General features: G+C 38.8%; 2 protein-coding genes across 4 annotated transcripts in view; one reads left to right on the forward strand and one right to left on the reverse strand.

Annotated features, from left to right (window-relative positions):
* The window catches only part of LOC131046705 (uncharacterized), an 88,675-nt gene extending 73,190 nt beyond the window's left edge, over positions 1 to 15,485 (forward strand). Inside the window, exons 2-4 of the mRNA XM_057980488.2 lie at positions 14,591 to 14,645; positions 14,755 to 14,818; positions 14,929 to 15,485. Coding sequence (XP_057836471.1) covers positions 14,591 to 14,645; positions 14,755 to 14,818; positions 14,929 to 14,981 — 172 coding nt within the window. The 3' untranslated portion in view covers positions 14,982 to 15,485. The remainder of the gene's footprint in view (positions 1 to 14,590; positions 14,646 to 14,754; positions 14,819 to 14,928) is intronic.
* A 1,587-nt stretch (positions 15,486 to 17,072) lies between these two features.
* LOC131046716 (disease resistance protein TAO1) lies at positions 17,073 to 20,640 on the reverse strand. Of its 3 annotated transcripts, XR_009358581.1 has the most exons (5): positions 20,349 to 20,640; positions 19,218 to 20,257; positions 18,993 to 19,137; positions 17,651 to 18,837; positions 17,073 to 17,545 (listed from the first exon to the last, which is right to left on the reverse strand). XR_009358581.1 is itself a non-coding variant. In XM_059209365.1 (3 exons), exons 2-3 carry the CDS (start codon positions 19,035 to 19,037, stop codon positions 17,857 to 17,859), a joined length of 1,026 nt encoding a protein of 341 aa, XP_059065348.1. In that variant the 5' UTR covers positions 19,038 to 20,257; positions 20,349 to 20,640; the 3' UTR covers positions 17,650 to 17,856. The 3 variants fall into 3 exon arrangements, 1 of the variants encoding a protein (XP_059065348.1); XR_009358580.1 differs by having other exon boundaries at positions 18,993 to 20,257; XM_059209365.1 differs by lacking the exon at positions 17,073 to 17,545 and having other exon boundaries at positions 17,650 to 18,837; positions 18,993 to 20,257.
* Between the last annotated feature and the right edge of the window lie 3,592 nt (positions 20,641 to 24,232).

Genomic DNA, 24,232 nt, shown 5'->3' on the forward strand with positions numbered 1-24,232 from the left:
TTTCAAAGCCACAGAGATGTTACTAAGCTTGTCCATTGCGTCTTTATTAGAAGCTTCTCTACCAAATAGCTTATCTATCATATCTTGAAAACTCTTTTGCATCGTTTGAATCTCATCCATTAGTGACACATTAGGGTAGACAGATAACTCATTCTGAGGCTTGGCTTGTATTTGATCACAAGTTATTTCGAGTTTCTCTTGTTTTGTTGAAATTTGGTTGATAACTATTGTTGATGTGTTTTCTATGCACCTCAAACATAGAATAAAATACCAAGCTATTTTATCCTCTCTTGAACAAAGAAACCTTATATGTTGAATGATCTGATCAAATAAGGAAACTCCAAGGTTTACAATGCGAACTATGCGACTTAAATGCTTGGGATAGACTCAGTGAAATGATGTGATTTTGTCAGAATCACAAGGGGACTTACGTTTTACTTAAACTTTGTTGGAACGTGGGATATAACTTGGAAAATAAAGATTAAAGGGATAAGGGTTTATAAAGCCTATACTAAGCCGAAGAACAATGATGACAATGGATGATACTTAGATAGACAGATTCCCTCAAATCAAGCCTTGCTTCGTCATGATGACAACAACTACACAAAACTAATGCAATGTTCTAAGGAAATGGAAGATTTTTACATTGCAAACATATCATCCAAATACGCAATGCCAGCGCAACTTGAACAAGTATCCACAATCAAAATTAGTACAATTATAAGGTTTAGTCTAACTTTACACTGTATTTTACAATCAGCAAACCACAAAAAATATGAACCAAGAAATTCATCACATATCATTGCATTTCTCCATTAAGATCAATGAATTTTAATTAAAACTTGAGAAGCGACAATAAACCATGCAACATGTAGAAACAACACATTGAAATCCACCATGCTTCAATGAAAATCTTGTATTAGTTTCAAGAAGTCTTGGGAACAATTTCTTCTTTCCTCCTACTCTACATCTAACTATTTGGCTATTAACTATTAATTTTTACAAATGAGAGACTTGAGCCTTATATAGAGGTCTCAATTACAATTCAAAGGCTTAGATTGGTTCAAGATCAACAGTCAAGATAAATGAAACGCTAATTAGGGTTATTTAGAACCAACTTTCTTTTGGCCAATGATAAAATTAAATCTCTTAGGACACATGTCCCTCTTTGAATGATGACCAAAAGGAAATGGGATTAGGTATGATAAACAAACTTCGATGTAGTGCCATGTGTCACATGTGTGATTGTCCCTCTTGAGATGAGTTAGGTTCAAAAAATTTGGACACTTTGACTTGGAATGATACGATTGGGTTGATGATGAAATGGATTCAACCTCAACTTGCTATGTCAATCATAACAAAGCATATGTGATTGAGCAATATCTCTTGATACTCAAGATTATCCATTTTACTCAATGTGATGTTGACGGGGCATATTCCCAAATTGTATCATCTTTGGTGATCAACTCACTAACTGTATGTCCCCACTTTGGAATATAATTTAATGGTAAATACTAATAACAAAATTAAAATTCAAAAGAATAAAATTAAAATATAAAAGAATATAATTAAAATTTAATTAAGGTAATGAATGGTCAAAAGAGATGGAATGAAAAGTTGTGACTCCCTCAAACATGAGATATAAAAGGGAGAAGAGAATCTCATTTGAGGAGGCTTTTCCTTTCAAGGAAATGGCCAAGAGCCTAGGGACAACATCATCATTGGTGATATTATGGATAGAGCAGATGTTTGCAATGTCTTGAATGTGCTCTATGGGAGTAGTAGTTGTTTCACTAGTGAAATATGGTATATACTCTTTAATGCAGCCACTAATATATCAGGGATTTTCTCTTGTATGGTGAGCAATCAACTCATGTGTACAACATTCTACTTGTAGAGTACGACATTCAAGTGTACACATCATATGACATCTTATTTCTCATTCTGTACAACATCAGAGGTCCATTCATCTCGTACGACTTTCTTGGTGTCCCATACGACAACCAATAGTTCTCTTTGGGCAACGTTTTTGTCACTTCGTATGGCTTTGGCGTTACCTTGTATGACGATTATGTGCTTCAGTTTGTATCGTACGATAGTTTTCCACCATACGAAGATCTCATGCCTTGTCCGTATGGTTATCTTTGGTTGTTCCTATGGGATCAACTTCTGATTTTTTCATATGACACTTTCTTGGTTGGCTTAAAAACCGTGTACAGATCCTTTTGTATCACATACGACACAATCAGCTATAGTAGGACCTTCCCATACGACAGCAACAACACTCTTCCGTATGTGATGTGTATCAGATTGTACGGGAAGGGTAGAAAAAGAAGGTGGTAGGAGCAAAATCTCCATTTTCTAGCTTCATTAACAATGTTTTTTGGTGTCTAAAAAAATCATGAAAATAATGTGTGCCATGGAGTTCCGTGTGGCTTTGAAGGTCTTAATTTGAGCTTGGTGACGAAGGTGCTACCCTGAGACCTTGCGAGTGGCGCTGTGTTGTGACCATTTCACACATCGCCCCATTAGAATGGGGACACCCTCTTTTTCTTAGGTTTTGCTTTCCCTTAGTTAGGTTTTCTCTGCCTGCTAGAGGTTTTGAGTGAGTGAGTGGTCGCCTGGGCTGGGTAGTTTAGGGTTTCTTTCAAAGCTGAGTATAGTCTGGATTTGGGAAGTCAGATATTGTCTACCTTGATTGAACCCTAGGGTTGTCGTAGAGGAGTTTTACCTTTCAAGGGAATGAAGATGGATAGATTGGGTGAAAGAGATGGTAGGTCTCAGGTCAGGGTAGGTCTGGAATGTTGGTTTTCTTGTCACTCTCGTTTTCCTCCAGGTCAGAGCCTATTAAGCAGAGTCAGTGGCCAAGGGGAGATTTAGGAGACGATTTCAGGAATTGATGAGCAAATTCACTTGATGATGATTGAAGAAGTCTTGGAAAGTTATATCCAAGGCAAGGAAAGAAGGTTTAAGGTGTAAAATGAGCCAAAACCATGAATTTCGCTCTTGACCCTTACAAAGGGTCTAGGGCGAAATTCATATTTCCTCTGCTCTGCTCCTTGTCTTGACCAAGTTCGAAACTTCTACTGCATGGTGTTGGAGACTGGAATGCATCTTTGCCTTAGGAAGAAGGTTTGAAGCGATAAAATGATGGAAGTTAGCTTGGAAGAGGAAATTCGCTCCTGACCCTTCTAAAGGGTCCAGAGCGAAACCCTCATTTGACCCTCAATTTTGGCCTAAGACATGGAAAATGAAGATTTTTGAGTCAAGTGGATGGCAAGTAGACATGATGGTACTAGGGAGAGATGAAGTTGATCAAGTCTGGAATGAAAAGGAATGGAATTGAGTGTGAAATCAATCTAAAATATGAATTTCACTCCTGACCCGTCCAAAGGGTCCAGAGCGAAATTCCAAGAAGGCACCCTTTTTCTCCTTGTTTGCACTAAAAGTCTTGTTCCTTAGGCATGTGGTGAAGTTTTTTGATGTGTTCTTGCCTAAGAGGTGATCAAAAGCATTAAAAGATGAAGGTTTTGACCTAAGGCATGGATTTCACTCCTGACCCTTCCAAAGGGTCCAGAGCAAAAACTACCTTTTCTCCACTTTGCTCTTGATGTGATCAAGTTTTTCGAATTTTGAGGCGAAGTTGAGAAGGTTTTGATGTATATTTGCCTTGGAGAGGAGGTTTTAGACCTTGGGATGATGAAAATCAACCTGGAAGGTGAATTTCGCTCCTGACCCTTCCAAAGGGTCCAGAGCGAAATCCTCCATTTTGCCTTCTTTTGGCCTTAGAAAACCTAGTTTGACCTTGCCTAGAGCCAGTTGGATGGTGGATTGTTTTGATTGCGATAGAAGGAAGTTGGATTGATCAAGTTTGAAGGAAAATGAAATGAACCTAGGTGGGAAACTAGCCAAGGATAGGGATTTCGCTCCTGACCCTTCCAAAGGGTCCAGAGCGAAAATCCCCTTAAACCTTAATTTATCACTCATCAAGGCCAAGTTCATAGCTTCTAAGGCATGTATGGAAGTGTTTGACATGTTCTAGCCTTAGGGAGTGACTTGAGGTGGAGGAGATAAAGGATTTTAGCCTAAAAGGTGAATTTCGCTCCTGACCCTTCCAAAGGGTCCAGAGCGAAATTCTTGAAAACACTCATTTTCCCTTTAGCCAGAGTTAGGACCAAGATGGAGATGCAAGGAGAGTAGTTTATGTTTGTCCCCCATAGAAGATTGAAGAAGGAAAGATGAGCAATCAAGCCCGAAACATGATTTTCGCTCCAGACCCTTCCAAAGGGTCCAAAGCGAAAATCCTCGTAACCCTCATTTCCTTCCTAATTTTGGCTAGGTATTGATCTCTAAGGCATGTTGGAAAGTGAATTGATGTGTTCTTGCCTTGGGGGATGTTTGAAAGCGTTGAAGAGTGAAGATTTTGTCTAGGAATGGAAATTTCGCTCCCGACCCTTCCAAAGGGTCCAGAGTGAAATTTCCCATAAACCTCTTTTCCTTCTTTGTTTGGACCTACATTCTAGTATTGAAGTGATGAGATGTGAGAATGTGAAGGATTTTAGCCTAGAAGGTGAATTTCGCTCCTGACCCTTCCAAAGGGTCCATAGCGAAATTCCTTGCAAACCTATTTTTTTAACCTTGCTTCGGCTTAAAACTTTGTTCCTTGAGTGAAAAACGATGAAATTTTATCTTGTAATGAGGAATGAGATTGAAAGGATGAAGAATCAAGTCAAGAATGAGAATTCGCTCCTGACCCTTCCAAAGGGTCCAGAGCAAATTTTCTCAAAACCTCTCTTTTCTCTCAACTTTGTGCTAGATCAAGTGTGGGCTAAGGTAAATTCAAGAAGGAGAAGTCCTTGGGTGCGACTTTGACTTGCCAATGATTATCAAATTTGAAGGAATTGAGCCAAATTATGAATTTCGCTCCTGACCCTTCCAAAGGGTCCAGAGCGAAATTCCTAAAATCACTTATTTTCCTTGCAAAATCAAGTCAATTTTTTGGTTTTTATAGCTTGGATGAGTGAGGAGAAGTGTTTTCTTGCCTTTTGAGGTTGATTCAAGTTGAAAGGATGGAGGAAGAAGCCTAAAACAAGATTTTCGCTCCTGAACCTTCCAAAGGATCCAAAGCGAAAACCCTAAAAACCATCTTTTTCTCCAAAAATTGAGTAAAGTCAGGCCTAGACCAGGGTGAGAGAAGCCATTTGGATTGCCTTGGAAAGACTTTTGATCACCAAAATGCAAATTTTGAGCTAAAACTTAAATTTCGCTCCTGACCCTTCCAAAGGGTCCAGAGCGAAATTTTGGATAGGTCCTGTCCCTGGCTAGGTTTTTGAGCGAATTTTCCTTTTTAAGCCTTGTTAAGATCAAACAAATGTTGCCAAGTTGAGAAGTGGATTCAAAGTGAGGGAGTCTAGATGAGTTGAAGTGAAGAGAATGGAATTGAGTGTGGATAAGCAAGCAAAAGGTGAATTTCGCTCCTGACCCTTCCAAAGGGTCCAGAGCGAAATTCTTCAAACCCACTATTTCCTCCTTGTGTCAAGTTAGGATTTTGATTCCTAGAGTGTAGTTGAGATTGGAGTGAGGTTATTTAAGCCTTACAAGATGAGTTGAAGTGAAGGAGATTGAAAATTAAGCCTAAAAGGTGAATTTCGCTCCTGACCCTTCCAAAAGGTCCAGAGCGAAATTCACAAAATGTCATGTTTTCCTCCAGGGTGGTGTTGAGCCAAGTCAGTGATCAAGATGGATTTGCCCTAGAGATTGCCTTAGAAGAGATTGTGAGTGAAACAAAGGTGAATTTTGACCTAAAAAGTGAATTTCGCTCCTGACCCTTCCAAAGGGTCCAGAGCGAAATTCTTATAATCCCCTAATTTGCCCTTAGTGGAAGCTAAAAAGTTGAATCCCTAGGCTTTGTTGAACTAAAGCTAGCATGTGCTCACCTTTAAGAGGAATTTGGAGTAAAAAATGGGGCAATTGAGGCAAAATCAAGGAAATCGCTCCTGACCCTTCCAAAGGGTCGAGGGCGAAATCCTTGGAGATACCTATTATTCACCTTGTTTGGGCTAGGCAAAGACATGATGACAAGAGCATGAAGGGGTGAAAAGTCAAGGTCATGAAGATGTTGATTAATGGAGTAAATATAACTAAGTGAGATAGTCAAACAAGCCTCCTTGGGGTGATCTAAACCTCTCTCATACCATGGACATTCTAGTGTCTATGAAAAGCATCTCCTTGATTTACCTTGTCTCTTTAAATAATTCACAAGCGAAATTCTTCAGGGCCCATTTCTTCTTGTTTCAAATCACTCACTAAGCCTTATCCTTGATTAAATAAAGCAAATATTCCTTGATTAAGCAATTCCTAAGATTGGCAAAATCAACCTAAAATCAACCTTTAGGCTTTGAAATTATCTTAAAAATCAAATAATCCACATTTTGGCACTCAAACACATTTTTTTGTATTTTATCATCAAGTCGGCCATATTTTATTTATTTATGCATTTGTCAAGTCGGCCTATTGGGCAAATAATGTGAGCGCCCTATAAAGGAGAGGTGTGTTTTGTGAAATCATTTATCATTTATTCATTCTCTCCTATGCGAATTAGAAGAGCAGATTTAGAGGTGCAAAATTGAGCAGATTTAGGCGAATTTCCAGATTTTGAAGAATACTTGAAAGCTGGTTGAAGGCGAACTTCTTGCTGGAAGCTGATTGAAGGTTAAGTCATCAAAAGGAAGGACCTGAAAAGTGATCAAAGGCCTCTTATCCAGCAAATTCTCATTTTCCTTTATCCATTTTTTCAAAGTTGATAGCTAAAATCAAGGAAAAGGTATGTATAATCAGATTTTTAAAAGCTTATTGAAGATTTAATTTGATTTTCTATATCAATCCTTTGTAATGTTAAGTCTTTCATAATCTGATTTAATTCATAAGTAATATCAATTTGAAAATTCATAATTCTAAGGATTTAACACACTATTTTCAAATTATAATCTATCATTTCCTTGAAAGGTCTCAAATCTCCTATCTTAAGATATCATGCTCAAACCTAACTTAAGTGTTTCTTGTAGGTATCAAATGACGACCCCCAAGGCTAGTGGATCCACTACCCGGCAAGCTCTCATCAAGGAGGATCAGAAGAACGATGATTTGGAGACCAGGATCGTGTCCAAGTGGAGCAATATCGGAGACACCAATCTAGGAAACTTCAATGTGAAGAAGTTTCAGGAAGCGCCCTACATCGGCAAGCCGTTGCTTGTTGCCAAGAAGATAATTGAGAGTGGCATCATCAAGGCTGCAGGTTTCCCTCTTGCAGTCAAGTGTCACGAGTTGATGATTGAATGTGCCCGACACTATGATTCACATTCAAGGACGATCGTGGTTGAGGATGGAACTATCTTAGCCTACCTTTCAGAGGAAGCTATAAGTGAAGCTTTTCATCTCCCGGAGCAAAGAGACATCATCTACAAAAGTTTGGAAGGAACTAGGTCTATCTACGAGGATGATCTTGATTCCTGTCTAAACTTCATCAACAAGAATTGGTTACTCAAGAGTAGACCTCGCTTGAACAAGATTCCCAATACGCCGCACATAATTGATTTCTAAGAAGAATTCAAGGACTTGATAACCATGCTCAACTGGGTTACTGGTGCCTCTCAAGCCTTCTTCGACAAATGAATGTTCTTCTTCATACAAGTGATTGTCCAAGGAAAAGAAAAGCTCAATTGGGCTAGAATCATCAATAATAACCTAGACGTGCAGTTGAGGAGGCTAGCCCCTACCAAGTCATTTCACATGAGTTCATATGTTATATATTCCTTAGTCAGAAGTTTTGAGTATGCAGGGCTACCACACAGGGGAGTTGTTGGAAGAAGACCCGGAGAAATAAGAGTTTGTGATTCTTATGTTCAACTACATCATCCGCCAAGGAATGACTACAAGCTAATCAATGACACCTTCACGATGTATATCACCAGGACATTGCAAGGAGGGATTCATCACTGATTGTCTCCGGAGGCACAAGAACTCGTGAAGAAGCATGGTGCATGGTTCATTCAGTTTCCAAAATTCACCTATATCAGATTCATGGATGTCCCTCACCTCCTTATATGTTGCCAAGGTATCCGACAGATAGAGTAGTATTACTTGAGGTGACCAGACAGTTGGCAGCCTATGCTAGAGCATCAAGACATAAGCATGGAAATGGAATCCCTGTACCCATTCTACTAGGGAATTCAATTGAAGTATGTCCTAATTCTCAAGCCGTGGAGGATGCAGAGAAGGAGTTATCTCTATATTTGTTCACATCCTTTGCCTCAAGGGAGAATTTTGACCCTCATGGTCACATGGAAGAGACAGTTGGGAGGAAGCACAAACATGAGTTTCAAGTAGAAGACTTCTGGATGAATATTCAGGATGATATAGAGGTGAAAAGAAAGATGCATTCCAGATTACCCTTGGATCTCATCAGGAAATGTAAGGTTTATAGAGTAGCCGATCAAGCCCAGGACAATGGTAGATATCTCCAATCTTCCTATGAGAAGGAGGATAAAGAGGTGAAGATAGATTGGAACGAGCCCGAAGTTGCAGACTTAAGAGCATTTATGGATCCCGTTTTAACTTGCACTCACAGATGGGTGGATGTACAACATCAAAAGTTGAAAGAGCAGAATGTATCTATGACATTCACCCTGGAAACAAGAACGGAGGAAGGAGAAGCAAGTGTGAGTGAGAATGCTTCTCATTCCAAGGGATCGAAGAGAAAGGAAGGACCTAAGAAGAGAGAACCTTCCTAGAAGAAGCAAAAAGTAAATCCTGATTGTCCACCGAGTACATCTTCTAGGCATGAAAAAGAAACAAGTCAAAGAGAAGATCAAAGACGGATAGTGTATGAGATTGAAGAGTCTATGGAATCCATGGTGTAGAATGATAAACAAGGTAAAGGACAAACACCTCAGCATTCATCAAGTCAATCTCTCCAGGTTGGGGCTAATGAACAACAAGAAGGAAGGAATGATGATGAAGCAACATCCCCCTTCAGAGAAGATAGACCTCTGCCTAAGGAAATACAAGTGAGGGAAAGAAACTCTTCTATTCCAGATTGGCTAAAAGAAAGATTTACAAGGGTAGTTGTGGTCGAAGAGGAAGAACAACTGTTCGACTTGGAAAGTCTCATAGGAAGTTCCCATGAAGAGATCGAAAAGAGGAAGGCCACAAAGATGTCAAAGGTAATTAGAGATGAAGCAGGATCTAGAAAGGTACAGATAGCTACACCAGTGGTAGACAAGTATGAGGATGAGATTCTAGCAGAGGAATATGATCTAGAGACATTTGATCTTGGTCCACTTACCTCCGAGCAGGCCATGGAAGAAGGAACTGATTCAGTGAGAGCAATTAATGACAAACTCAAAGGAAGAAATGGAAAAGAATAAGAAGCTAGAAAGAGAGGTTAGTGCTTGGAGAAATTACTTTAGTCATCTTAGTCAGCCATTGAGATGACAAGATCCAGCAATATCACCTTTGCAGGCACTTCCTCCCGAATCGGTAAATGAGGCAGAAAGGATGAAGAACTTAGCCCAACTCATGAGTTCTTGGATTGATGAATCTTACAAGGTAGCCTTTGAATTTGCAACAAGGATGAAGACGACAGTCCATTGGGCTATCCAGGTTCTTGAGATCATTCATAATCTATTGATAACTGTGGATGCATTCGCTCACACTAGAGATGTTGTCATCCCGATCTTGCAAGTGATAAGAAGGACACCGAGATAGATTCTAGCACAAGAGAAGATAATGGATGGAGAAGCCCATAGCCTTCTGCAGTGGTCAACTTTGCTCCAGATGAAGGAAGTTCTTTTCGAAGATATCAATACTAGATGCAATCGAGTTGAAGACACGATCCATCCTATTCGAGACAAGGTGTTTGATGTATTGTGTACGATCCTTGACAGAAGGATTGAGATTGAGACAGATGTGGATGTCCAAGAGTTGGAAGATAGGATCAAGATCATTTTTTGCAAGGAAGAGAACTTAGTCACAGAGGAGCAGCGAGATCGGATGTATGCTACTATGTTCTTGATTGAGAAAACAAAAGAGCTAGAGCCTGGATGGGAGACGACTCTTCTCACTGCTTTTGATCAAGTCCTCCACTTAGAAGAACGAATGAAGAATCTTCATAAGATTCCCATTGCTGAGGTTGAGGGGATTACATCCAGATTCATTGAATATGCTAGAAAAGAGCATAGGAAAGGGAACAAAGTTCTAGATGAAAAGTTGTTATAAAATGATGTGGCAACTTTATTCCCATTGGGCTATGTTTCCTCGTTATTTGTGCCAATTTTTATTGGCTATGGATTAATAATGTTTATCTAAATGGGAACTTTTTTGTAACAAACCCTAATTAGGGTTTAGGTGTCAAAATCTCAGTCGTTGATCTTCTTTTGATCTAGGCCGTTCATTGTATTTGAGAGTGCTATATAAGCCCTCACTCATTTCATTTTAAAGAGTTAGAGAGAGTTAGAATTTAAAAAGAGAAATTAGTTTAATATTGTTAGCAGCAGAGAAATAAGTAGTGAAGAGAGAAAGTTGAACAATTGTTGTTTTATTTGGCTATGAGATCAATGAAATATTGAAGTTATGGTGTTTTATTGCAATCCTTGTGGCTATTTTCATGGTTGTTTATCTTCTTGAATCACTCTTAGTAGAGATAGCATTTAAGTCTTAAGATTGAAGGACGAATGTTGTGCTTGATCTTTGGTAAAACTCAGAATCCAAACCACTAGCTCCTTACTGATTGTTGGTACGCCCTGTGTAGTCAATTGGAGACATTAAGATTGTTTGAAAGTTCAATCATTATTGTGGTATTGATATGTATCTTACTGATAGTATCTATCCCATTGATGATTTGAAAACCATTGAATCCCCTTAGAAGATCGCACCAATTCCAGTGGAGTTGTAATCCTTTGGCAATACTGAAATTGGTAGAGTTTTATCAAGACCAGTCCTCATTGAGTCGTTCTTTAGGATTAGTTTAAGTATCACCTCCTTAAAACCTTTATCTTTTGATCTTTTTTGAAACATCAGTTAGTATTAAGAGCCTCATTAGAAAAATAGTTGTACGAACAAGCTTTCCTTGAAAATACGTAAGGCCCCTTGTAAAACAGCAAACAGAATGACCACTGGTGCTTATCCACGAGTAGAGGTCCTACATAACAGAACCTTGAAGTTCCTTCGATTGATCCTTTTGCGATATCTTCAGCATTCGGGAACTTTACTCAAGAGAGGATAAGATACCTTTGGGTATTTTATTCTGTGTTTGGTCGTGTACAAAAGACACATCAACACGCTGCCCCTTGACTTTGCTGGGGGCACTGCCCCCAAACCCCCATTTGATTTGATAGGTACACTACAAGTTGGGGTCGTCCAGTCCAAGTTATTGTCTATCATTAGTTGTTCCGAATATCACTTGATGTTTACTTGTTGTCTGGAAGACGACTTTTTCTTTTGGGGGGGATGATGTAGTCGGCATAAAATGGCTATTGTTATGTGATAATATTTGTTATCTGTCAATGTATTAATTGTTTGTATTAAGTGGGTTGTCACTCTCAGGTAGTTAATGTGTCGGTTGGTTGACGATTGTGTACTTCTTGGCAACCGTTGGGTCCTTTAAATATGTTGTGTACCTCTCAGGTCATTTGTAATACTTGGCCGACTATCTTTGGTCTTCTTTGTAATAATTGCATGTGCGAATAAAGATATATTTTACCGCCGTGTCTAGTATGCATTATCATTTGTATTATTATTTCCTGTACTTAATTTATCAGATATAGCTGCAAACATAATCAATCAAGTAACCTTGGAGATGCACAAACTTTAGTTGCATGAATGACCCCAAACACATGTATGGAGGTTAGAATTTGCTGAATGTCAAAAGGGGAGAAGGTTTCCCACAAGTCACAATCAAAAACAAGTTAACAGAGCATATATGTGAGAGAAAGCCACAAAACATATAGTTACAATGAAGGTAAGAGAACATACACAACATGCATAAGTTGAAGGGGGGCAAGAATGATAATCTCAATTCATTCTCAGGCCAATGGCCAAACTTACAGTTATAGAAATGCGAGAAAATATACAAATCTTCAAGAGAAGTGAAAGAGCAAAGAGTAGCTCAAGCTAGCAGGGAGAGAACCCTTTACAATGAGGCTTAACAGCCTAAATATAGCGAACTAGTCGCAAAGAACAGACCAATGGTCAAGGAGGGGAAGCCTTGACCTTGGTGTGCACAGGAGGATGTCAGTCTAGGAATAGATCTGATATGGTTGTGCACGCAAGCAACCTGGCCATACCTTGACAAGGCAATTCCAAGAAGAGAAGTACTTCTAGAAGGTGGATTGCCTGATATTCCAAAGTCTAAACATGCAAAATTAACATGAAGTCCATCAAGTAACCATAAATAAGCATGGCCTTGGACTCCACTTGGTGGCAATCTTGCAAAAAACATTAAATGCGCCTTCGTAGCTCCATGAATGAAAGTAGACTAGTCATAGGGGTTGGTGGAGCATTAAGAGCTTTGAGTGTTGATCACGTCATCTGGAGTGTTGCAAGTCGTCGAAAGTTGGACATTGGGCCCTCTGGAAAACATTGCAAGGGGATAGGTTTTGGGATTTCGGGGTTTGGAAGGAAGGAGGAAAGGGAGGAAAGGAGGTTAGGAAATCGGTGGTTCTGGGATTCCATGATTCGGGAACCTGGGGGTTCGAGGATTCCGGGGTTCGAAGGAAGGAGGAAGGCCCAAAATCGCCTCCTGACAAGGTAACACTTAACATTTCATGATTCCATTGGTTTTGTCCTTGATCAACTGGGGCAGTGCTGGTCCATGGAACATATCTTTGATTGGTTCTCATTGATGGACCCAGGGTGCAATCAAAGGACAACAGATTCCAATGAACTCTCCCATTACATGCTCCCAATGCAAGCTCAATGTTTTGTTGATCCCTCCAAGATCATGATATATAAATCTTTACATATTCCTTGTTCACCCAAAAGGATGACTGATTGCCTTGCCTTCACAATGCTAGGAATTTGTAGTGTTTCATTCTTCTTGAAGTCACCATCACCCATCCAAAAGGGGCAAACCTGTATGTAGCTTAATTCCAACAATACCACACCATGCTAGGTCATAAAAGGAATTTTGAATGAGTGTTTCAGCAGTGTGTGAGAACAACAGTTATATCATCTATACATGAGCAGATCCAATCACATAAAGAGCAGATTTTAAGAATTATATCTATTCAGATTTTATGAAGGATTTATGTGCAATATTATAGCAGATTTATGAGCAGCCTAATAGTAGATTTTTGAATGTCTTATGAGCAGGTTCATGAAGAAGTTTTGTGCATATTTAGGAGTATGTATATGCAGACTTCAAGAGAGGCATAAAGAGATCTGTGGAGGGGGTTTCATGCAAGGTTAAAAGAAGATTTTGGAGCATATTGGAGAGAGTTTTTGGACCAAACTTACATAGTAAATTTGAGCACACATATGAGCAGAATAATGAGAGACTTATGAAATCTCTGAATTCTGAAGAATGTTTTAGAGAAGGGCTTTGAGCAGACTTGTGAAGGAGTTTTTCAATAAGATAGACTTTGTTGTGTTGAGGTTGGTGTCTCATATTGGAGAGGTTGGTGTTTCCTAAAGGAGAGATTGGTGTCTCTCGCTAAGTTGGTGCTTAGTTGTGGCGGTCAGTGCCTCAAGTTGGTTGGTGCCTATGAATCTAGGGGATTGGTGTCTCCTGTGGGTTGGTTCCTACAAAGTTTGTAAAAGAGAATTTATATAAGCGATATTTTGCCATCATTTTCTCTCTTAAGGGTTTCCATGTAAATCATGTGTTCTACTTGTGTTGTGTAATTGTTACATCTTATGTTGTTGATATTGTGCAATTGATATTCGTATGGTATTAAGTTTGAAAAAGTAAAGAATTGGATTATACTGATTGACATCCCCTCTCTTTAGTATAATCATGTCCTCATCAAGTTTTTTATGGGAGGAGAGTATGCCAAAAGGTTTTGGGGGAGCAGTGAAGATCTAAAAGGAGGGAAAGTTGCTAAAAAGCAAGAAACTCTTGCTTCTCATAGAGAAGACAACAATACTTATTGTGGATGGGAGGGTACAGGGTTAGGGTCATGGGTTAGGGAGGACCAAAGGACCAAAGTCTTTGATGAAGAGATTTACACTTGTCATGAAACCACTAGTTTGGAGGACAGGATCTGTGGAGGTGAGAAGGTCTGAGGTAATTTATGCTGTGGGGGTAAGAATCAAGGGCAGCACCCCAAATGGCTTGATGTAGGAAATCATACATGCAACCGGTGGAAAAGAATTTGATTAGTGAGAGTGAATGAAGTGTTTTATGCATTTGATTATTTATTTTGTTGATTACCAGAACACATTATCAAACTGTTAGATAGTATGCTGAAGTTACATGTCCTCTACGTGCCTAGTGCATTCATAATAGCATTTCGCAAGTTTCTTGTAGTATTTTAGAGTTATATTTATATAATTGTGAAAATAACATCTTACCCTTTTGCTTAGTTCTTTTCAGAATGGGGTACGATCGCTATTCTCGTGATGCATATCAACGACTTTTTAATTTGGATGTAGGTTTGACTATTTCTATTCATTTAATATAATTTGGTATTTTTATGCAAATGTTTTACAGTTTTAATAACTGAAACAACTGTATTTTTATTTCTTTCTACTATGCAGGCCCTAAGAAATTTTGTCCTACCGCATGACAGTGGCAGTGAAGATGACAGTAGTGGAAGTGAAGGTGCTATAAATAGTCTTTGTTTGCTTAATGATGAAGTAACAATTAGCAGTTTTATCTATGTCAACTGTGTTAATGGTTGTGCTCTTTTACTGTTGTTTCCAATAAAGCAGGCTCTGTCATAACTGTTGAAGACATAAATGATAGAAGATCTGAGAACCCATGAGATTTGCCATAAGATATGACTCTAAAATGAAACAGTTACCAAGTTGAAGTGGAGAATGGTTATGACTCATCTGCACAAGAAGATACCTGTTAAAATGATGAAGGTGATGCCGATTATGAGAACCCCATACAATTAAAACATCACAGGATTAAAAAAAAAGTCAAAAGAGTTAGACACTTCTGTACACCCTCATCAAAGTATAACACAGATGTGAAAAGTAGGAATCAGGCTATGATATGCAACTTGTTTTAGAAGATTAGAAACTCTTGCTTCCAGAATTTTGCTGTCGGATAATGAGGCTTATGAGAGAAAGAATCTCGATTATCTTGTTTTTGTGTGGATGGAGAAAGCTTAAAAAATCTGTGATGTGCCCTTGAAGAAGTGCTAACCATTTCCATTTATATTTTCTTTTCATTGCAGTACATCTGAACACCTTAATTCGAGTCCTCGACAGAATTACTCTGAGGCTTACAATATACAAATATAATAAAATCAAGTTTTTGATATTTTTTCTTTAAAGAAACAGTAAAATAATGGATAAAATAATCAGTGGCATATGCCAGCATTGTTTTATTATTAAGAAATAATATAATGATAATTTTTTAACATTCTTTCAGCCAAATCGATCTATAGGACCTTTGAAATTGATGCAAGATCATCTTTGGTTGGAGCAATCTTATGTCAACTAGATATATTTGTTGTGTTTGTAGCTCCCCATGCATGTAACCTTCATGTGTGTGTGTGTTGTGTTGTGATTGATTGTTTATGCAAGCTTAACTTGTGTGTACATGTTCTATTTTGTCTGGGCATTTTTGAGCGTTCTGCACATCCTATGTATGGTGTGGTAACTTTCTAGCAACCTTTTGCAGACCTTGTTGGTTTGGTGCGTTTCTGGTGAATTGCATCTCAATTTACATGCAAGTCTTTTCTTGTGTAGAGCTTGGTATTAGCAGTTCTCCACGCAGCTCAAAGAACCTCGAGTGCAACATTTTTGCCTTGTGTTTTGCTTTTCTCACACATGCCTTGGCGTAGGTAAGCAAATGTAAGAATGTTGTAACCGTAGGTCACTTGCAAGAACACATCTGTCAAACCACACTGATTAGATACTCTAATAGGTTTTGAAAGGATAGAAGAATATTATAGTTGAACTTATTAAGGAATGGCTGGTTGATCTATTTGCAAATGACAAGTATACATATTCTATTTTCTACCATAAGGTATACACTTAAGCATCACTTACTAGGCATCAGCAGCATGTAAACACACATATATATAGATAATGGATTAATAAACATAGGGGAGACGACCTAGTAGTTGAGTGCGTTCCAACTGTTGTGATAGTAGTTGTTGATTTAATACTCATTTTTAGTTTATTTAATGTCCAATTCTTTTAACATTGTACCAATAGTTGTGACTTTAATACCCATAATTGAATGAAATGTACCCTTAGTTGTAAAAAAAAACCAATCATGTGATGCCACATCAGCTGCACAAGTATGGGGGCCCCTTATGCGTGACTATTGGTCTCACCTTTTTTTTGGGCTGTTTTGGACACCTTGGCAAAAAGCATACTGATGTGGCATCATATTTGATGATTTGGCCTTGAAACCTTAGTTATGAAAAGGGGACTTGCCAAGTAAACTACTGTAAAAAAATTGGGAGTGATTTGAAATTTTCCACGTAGGATTTTGAGAAGTGCAAAATTAGGGTGCTCAACTACTGGGTCCTCTCCCCTATGTGAGTATTGTTTATACCAAGAATATGACTGATTTCTAGCCACATAACTAGGATCAGCATTATATTTTATTGAGCAGTTTAGTGTTATGAAGTTTTTATGAAGACCATCCCATATATGCCTCTACATCAACAAAAAGTAAATATTTTTTAGCAAAAATCGTCGAAAAATAATCTCATGAACAAAGAAAACAAAATAATCAAAGTTAAATAGTCTCAAGAGAAATTTATAAACTTTATAAGGCTTCTTTGTAAAGAGTCGTGTCCTACTTTTGAATCTCATAGACTACTTTGATCTCACTAACATTATTAAAATCATTCATTCAATTGTGAAGGGAAGAGGCAAAAAGCAGCAGAGAAACAAATATAGAAATTTATATTAAACAAAATGAAACATTTAATACAAACATGATTACATTCTTCCTACTCACAATTTCTTACTTCTTCATACAGCTCTCCAGAGCCGGACTCTACTAAGAGAGTGCATACAAAATACAAAGCCATACAATATATAGAAAGCTAAACATATACGATGCAGAGAGAGAACACATAAAATAAGATATTTTATATTGCCCACAACGCATGAGAAACCAGTTGATGCGACAATGAGCATGTTGAATGATTTAATGCAAAATTCATTTGAATCCATGGCAAAATCCTGCCTTAAATGCTTGTCATAGATATTGATATTATCTGTAGATATGGAGGAAACAGAGATGACTGGTACAATAGTTGGAATCAACTTCCAACGAATCGGTAGGCCTTCCTACTTAAATGTGTTTAATGGGGCCACATTTCAACATCAAAGATTTCTGCCAATCCTCTGTTTCCTGCAAAGCAAGATGAATAATGGAATGAATTAAATCTTTCATTTGCTGCAAATGAAATACATTGAAAAATAAAATATAATTAAGTAGTAGTTGGACTACTCGTACCTCCCAAGTGGAGTCAGCTAGCACCACGAAATTTCAATCTTCTTTTTTCTCTTTGCATTTCTATCCGCCGCCTGATCATCTTTTCACTTAGTGAAATATTTAACCGCCACAAGCTCTGAATAGGCCATCCATTTTTCACTTAGGCTCTCACAATTCGACAGGTCTAATTTTATTAGAGACGTCAGGCAGTGAAAATCGCTAGAAAGCTACTCCAGGTTAGAGCACATTGATAAAACCAGCGTTTCCAAGTATCCAAGCTGGCCGAAACATTCAGGAAGTTTGGACAGGTTTTTGCATTTGGACAAAACCAAGTATTTTAGAGCTCCAAGGTACCCAAAGTCACTGCTCAATTCCCGAATGTTATAGCACCTTGATAATTCTAACCTTTCCAAACAGCCAAGCTTCCCAAAACCTTCAGGTAGTCTTAAGACTCTTAACAAACTCTTACATCCAGACATGCTTAATCTTTTTAACGCTGCAAGGCAATGAAAGTCATCGCACAATTCTTGCAAACTTTCACATTCGTTCAAGTCTAAATTTTCCAGACAACTCCGTTGTCCGAAGCCGGTGGGAAGCACTTTTAAGCTCTTACAGAACTTCAATGATAAGCCAGTCAATGTTGTGAATTTGCAGATTTCATCTGGTAATTCTTTCAAACTTGAAATTCCAGAAAATGTTATTGTATTTTTCCAGAAAGATAACTTGCAGACCCTGTTCGGGAGACTAATATATTTTAAAGATGGTAAGTTTTCAAGCCCTTCTGGTAGCCGAACAAGACCAGAGCAATTTGTTAAGTCCAGTGACTGTAATGACAAGAGTTTCTGGAATTCGCAGGGCAGCTCTTCCAATTTGCAGCAACCTTTCAAACTAAGCTTGGCAAGGGAGCTCAGTTCTCCAAATCCTTCTCCTAATCGCATAAGATCAACACACCTGAATATATGCAACTCTCGTAGTGATCGGAGCTTCCTGATCGACCCTGGTAGCTTCTTCAGACCTACAATGCTGGACAGTTTTAACTTCTGCAGACCATAAACTTTCACAAAACTTGAGATTTGCGTATCATGAAATCCTTCCAACTCCAAGTGTTTTAATTTAATAAGATGCCCAAACTCTATATCTGCATGTATATTGCACCTGTCAGTTCCCCTGCTCCTCTTAAGTTTGAGTACTTTCAATCCAGAGAAATTCTGCATCCAAAAGGACCTTATTAACAATATTTGGAAAAAAAAAAGACTTAAGAACTGGAACAACAGAAAAGAAAAGGTCATATAAAAAGATTTCATAACCAAAACATAAGGGTAATATTTACAACAAATATTTCTGAGTAGAGAGGAAAACTTACCTTGGGCAGACGCCAAATTTCGTTCTCCTTGAAACTATAATCCATGAAGCGTAAGTTGTTAAGCTTCGATACGTCAAAAGCGAAATCGGGCACCTTGCCCGCTTGTAGAAACCTCTAGTCGAACCCCTTTTGTTTGGGTCAGATCCTGGATACATTCGAACCAAGAAAAGTTACATATGAGTCTAACGTAATTTATAAAATTTCAATCATTTGAGTATTTTATACTTGAATTCTTCATTCTTTATGGCGGAAGAAAAGTCATCTGTGCTTCTGAAGCGACTGTCTTTTGATTTATTACGACCTGCTGTCAATATAAGATCGTGGATGCTTATTCTCTCTCTGGTTTTTCCATCATAAGCTTCAAACCGTAATTTTTTTACCAGAGCACCCTCTAGTAGACAATCCAGTTCTTCCTCTCCCACAATGCAGGCAACTTCATTCCACTCCCAATCATAGAAAAATGAGCAGATGTCGAGGAACGCCTCTTGAGCACTGAGTGTAAGCTCATTGTAAGCAAATAGAATTCGAGAATCCTCAAAAGAGTCTTCCTTGTCACAGCTGAAATCCTCTCCATCTCTTAGCCAAACACATACTTTTTCATAAGCTTCAGCTTCGTTTTTTTCCTTATGGAGATAGGCTCCCACCACTCCAAAAATAGCGGACAGCAATTGCATTTCTCCGCTATTTTCATTGCCTGAGGTCTTCCTTCCACCATGGACTCTACGTCTATTTCGCTGTCAATTTTCTTGCACAATAGCTGTACGGCATCCCCAACCAAAAGGGATTCAATGGAATATAATTTACTGTGTTTAATTCAGCAACTTTCAAACACGCCAGAGATGTTTGTTTTTCTAGCTGTTGCAAGAATCCTCAGTTTCTTTTTTGGACTGTCGATCAGCTTGGGTAAAAGCATTTCCAGATGTTCTCTCTTTAAGATGTTGTCGATGTATATGAAAACAACTTCTCTCTCTATGATTGATTTCAGCTCCTTTTGTCCATCCTGTCTTACACCATGTTTTATACCCGTCAAGTCGCTCAAAATCTGAGACTGGATTTCTTCTATGTTGGGATTTAATTCCAGATTTTTTATGAGGGTGACCTTTGAATATTTCCAGCCCTGCAGATTTAAAGATGCATACACTTCATTTGCCAAGGTGGTTTTTCCTGCTCCACCAATGCCGTGTACAGCCACGGCCACAGCTGACTTGTCATTCCCCACTTAAGGAGTTCAATCACTTCAGTAATCTTTTGATTTATGCCCACGGCTACAGAGAAAAAGAATATCAGTTTTAAACAAACCAAGCATATGGTTGCCATGAACAAATAATATTGATAAATTAAATAGAGATAATTTACCTGCAGAATTATGGGATGGAACCTGTGGATGGCTGCATACTAAATTGCTATGCGCAACATCTAAAGTAGAAAGGCTTATTTGTGAAAGAAGCGTCTTGCCCATTTCATCCACTTGAATGCGAAGCTTTGCAAGTTCTTGTCCATCCGTTCCAGCTTCCAACAATCTTTCAATTACATGCAATAAAATGTAACATTTTTTTCAGTGGATGGCGGTAAATGAGTTTCTTTTCAACGCATATGCCGAGAAAATAATTCATGTTGCTACACATTAAAGATAATTTCCATCAAATGTGAATGGAAGGTTGTTCTAAGAGGAACCCTAGGCTCCTCGTGGACAAATGTTTTACTTTACTCATCTCAAAAGAAAGAATGAAGATACTCATGTTGGTTGGCGCTTTATCAATCTATTCAACATTGCGTATAAGTCAATGCTCTTCATATTAAACTAGGGATGCGTCTATTCTGGCTCCAAAAGTGCTTGTCGTACCAACGACATGCAACGACATACATGTCCGTGACATGCATACCATGCCAATTTGGCGTAGCGGCTGGACCCACAATATGTGACGTGGACTTGTCGTGGACTCGCCGGTTTGTTTCAATCGTCGGAGCCCATGCGAAACTATGTGGACATGCCGGAGGACGACCGCGGCTCGCTTACTGGTTAGCGACAGTGTGTTGTGCATAACACACATTAAAAGCCAGGAAAAAGAAACAACCGTCGGTGACTGTAGAAACCACGTTTGGACGACATACCGGTAGAAAAAAGAAAGCGCAGGCTTTAAAAAAAGCCATAAAATAAAAAAACCGCTGACGATTTAAGAAATTGCGTTCAGATGACATATCGATGGGAAAAAGAGGGCGTTGCTTTCAAAATATGTACCTTCGTCAGAAAACGTGGCGCCATTTTGTGCCTAACGTGGAAAAGAGAAGACTAATGCGTGATTAAAACATGATTGTTGAAAGGTAGGCTGCGAGTTATTGTTGAAGTGCTATTGTTGAAGAAGCAGGTTGCGACTCATTGTTGAAGGGCTCTTGTTGTTGAAGGGCATCCGATTGTTGAAGCAGACTGCGTTTTTGAAGGGTGTGAGGTATGTGGAAATCGACCTCTACAAGTTATCTTTTTCTTGTTTGTGTTTGGATTTTATTTAAAATGATGGATGCATATATTCTATGTTTGCATTGTTTGTTTTCGTTTCTTGTTTTGGTTTATATGTAGTGCGAAAATTTGCTTGTTTTGGAGGCATAATAGGGAGAAAATTTGCTTGTCTAATTGTCGCATTAGGGTAGATATGCGTGTTTGGTGGCTCCAAAAAGCCTTACATCGTGACTACCGACTCCCGACTAACAATCCATGGTAGTCCGGTAGTGGGTTGACCTGTTTAACCGTAGGTTGTGCGACCGCGGCTAAGCCAGGCCGTCTGCGAATCTGCGAAGGTGCATAACACGCCATTTTTGTCCAATATCTTTGTGAGATTTTGGATACAACAGGTGGGATTGGGTTAGAATGCGCGTTAGGGTTAGAAGGCGGGTCAGGGTTAGCGACATTAGGTTAGAACGCGGGTTAGGGTTAGAAGGCGGGTAGGGTTAGCGACGGTAGGGTTAGTAGGTGGGTTAGGGTTAGAAGACGGGTTAGGGTTAGAAGGCGGGTTAGGGTTAGCGACGTTAGGGTTAGAAGTGGTGTGAGGTTTTTGGTCAGTCCCGTTTGGGCGAAGCTATTCTGGCTCCAAAATGGACGCGTCTGTTTTGGCTCCAAAACGATAGAATAGATTTACTAACACGCGTGTTAAGGTTGTTCTGGCTCCAAAATGATAGAATGGATTTATTGTCGATTTTGCAATAAATGGTTGCGATTGACTAACACATTGTTATCGCGCTGTACGAAAGGTCCGACAGTGCAAAACGAGCAACTAACATTATTTCCCCGATGACTTTCTTTTCGCTCCAACCTTCACTGATGGACATTTTCACTATTGCGCTCTTCGGTATAAGTCTTACCGATAGCCTCATCGGTTATCAACAAGACAATTTTCTGCTTTTGTTGCTTATGTCGATTTCATCGTTTCGCGGGGCAAAAGGAAATGGCGGCCATGCAATCTATGAATCAGCGAAATCGACTAACACGACGTGTTAGTCGATTTCGCCGTTTCGCGGGGCAAAAGGAAATGGCACCCAAGCAGTCTGCGAATCAGCGAAATCGACGAACACGTCTTACTCGATTTCGCTGATTCGCGGATTGCTTGGCCGCCATTTCCTTTTGCCTTGCGAAACAACGAAATTGACTAACACGTCGTGTTAGTCTATTTCGCTGATTCGCGGACTGCCTGGCTGCCATTTCCTTTTGCCCCGCGAAATGACATAATTGACTAACATTTTTCCTCGATGACTTTCTTTTTGCTACAACCTTCACTGATGGACATTTTCACTATTGCGCTTTTCGGTATAAGTCTTACCGATAGCCTCATCAGTTATCGACAAGACAATTTTTTGCTTTTGCCTCTTATATTCACTATACCGATGAGCCTTATCGGTATATGCTTCTCCGATATAACTGCCGTTGACTCCATACTATAATTGGCGAGACTGATGCCGATAGGTCTGACCTTGGATTTCCATGCATGCTTATCGGTATATGATATGCCGATCAAAAGCTAGTATTTGTTGCCTAAGTGTTTTTATCGGGTTGACTTAGCCTGATAGTGTAACTTTCCATTATTTGTAATTTTTTTTCCTCTCCAGGATACAAAAGATTAATAATCAAACATGAACTTCTTCCATCCATAAGGGTGCCTTTTCTCATTATGTTTCCTGAGATGCGAATACGTCTATTCTGGCTCCAAAACGAGAGTACGGATTGACTAACATGCGTGTTAGTCGCGTGTTTTACACTATTGATTTTGCAATTAACGACTGTGATTGACTAATCTATCGCTAACACACTGTACGAAAGTTCCGTTTTGGAGCCAGAAAATAAAACTTATAAACTAATGCACACTATCTCAATCAAAATATATTTACATAAATAGATTTATTAAAAAGTAAAATAAATACAAAATTTAATATACTTAATCAAATACATTAAAAAAATTGACTTCTTTGCAACTTTAACATGCAATATTAACTTTGCATATTAAAGGCTTTGACCCTAGCCCGCACGGTGGGGAGCGGAGTTGAAGCAGACGCGTCTATTCTGGCTCCAAAACAATAGTACATATTTACTAATGCGCATGTTAGTAGAGCGTTTTACATCGTCGATTTTGCAATTAATGGCTGTGATTGACTAACCTATTGCTAACATGTTGTACGAAATGTCCGCTTTGGAGCACCTATCGTACAATGTGTTAGCGTTGTGTTAGTCAATCGTTGCCCGTTGATTGCAAAATCGATGGTGCAAAACGTGCGACAAACAGGCGTGTTAGTTATTGCATACTATCGTTTCGAAGTGGTCATGCGCGAAAGCGCATAACACGCCTTGTTAGTCAATATCGGAATGAAACTTTCTATTAGCTGTGTGCTTCATATGAATCCAAGGTCTTCGTAGGATAGCATGATATGGATAGGTGTAAGTGTACAAAAACGTCCACAGACTATGATGCAGAATACAAGTACTTAGATTCTAGAATAACATGGAACATGTGGTAGATGAATTTAGTTATTAGAAAACACTAAAAAATTAACGCATAGGTTGATAAAAATTCAAATAATTTATAGACGTCGCTATTAGTTTGACAGAGTTGCATGTCCGTTTTGGAATCACAGGTATCTTGATTTCAAATATGGAGGCCAACTTTTCTTTAGAGACAAACAAAACACAGGGTGCATTTTGGGGAGGAAAAAGCGATGATAGGTTGATGAACCTGTTTATCTATGAAGACACTGCATTC

Source organism: Cryptomeria japonica, chromosome 7, assembly GCF_030272615.1.
Source record: "Cryptomeria japonica chromosome 7, Sugi_1.0, whole genome shotgun sequence".
Lineage (NCBI taxonomy): Eukaryota > Viridiplantae > Streptophyta > Pinopsida > Cupressales > Cupressaceae > Cryptomeria > Cryptomeria japonica.

Bases quoted from the DNA above. Each gene is read 5' to 3' on its own strand.
- LOC131046716 (XM_059209365.1), bottom strand. From the start codon at position 19,037: ATGGATTATAGTTTCAAGGAGAACGAAATTTGGCGTCTGCCCAAG. The intron at 18,838-18,992 runs GTAAGTTTTCCT...TTTTGGATGCAG, and splicing joins AAATTTGGCGTCTGCCCAAG to AATTTCTCTGGATTGAAAGT.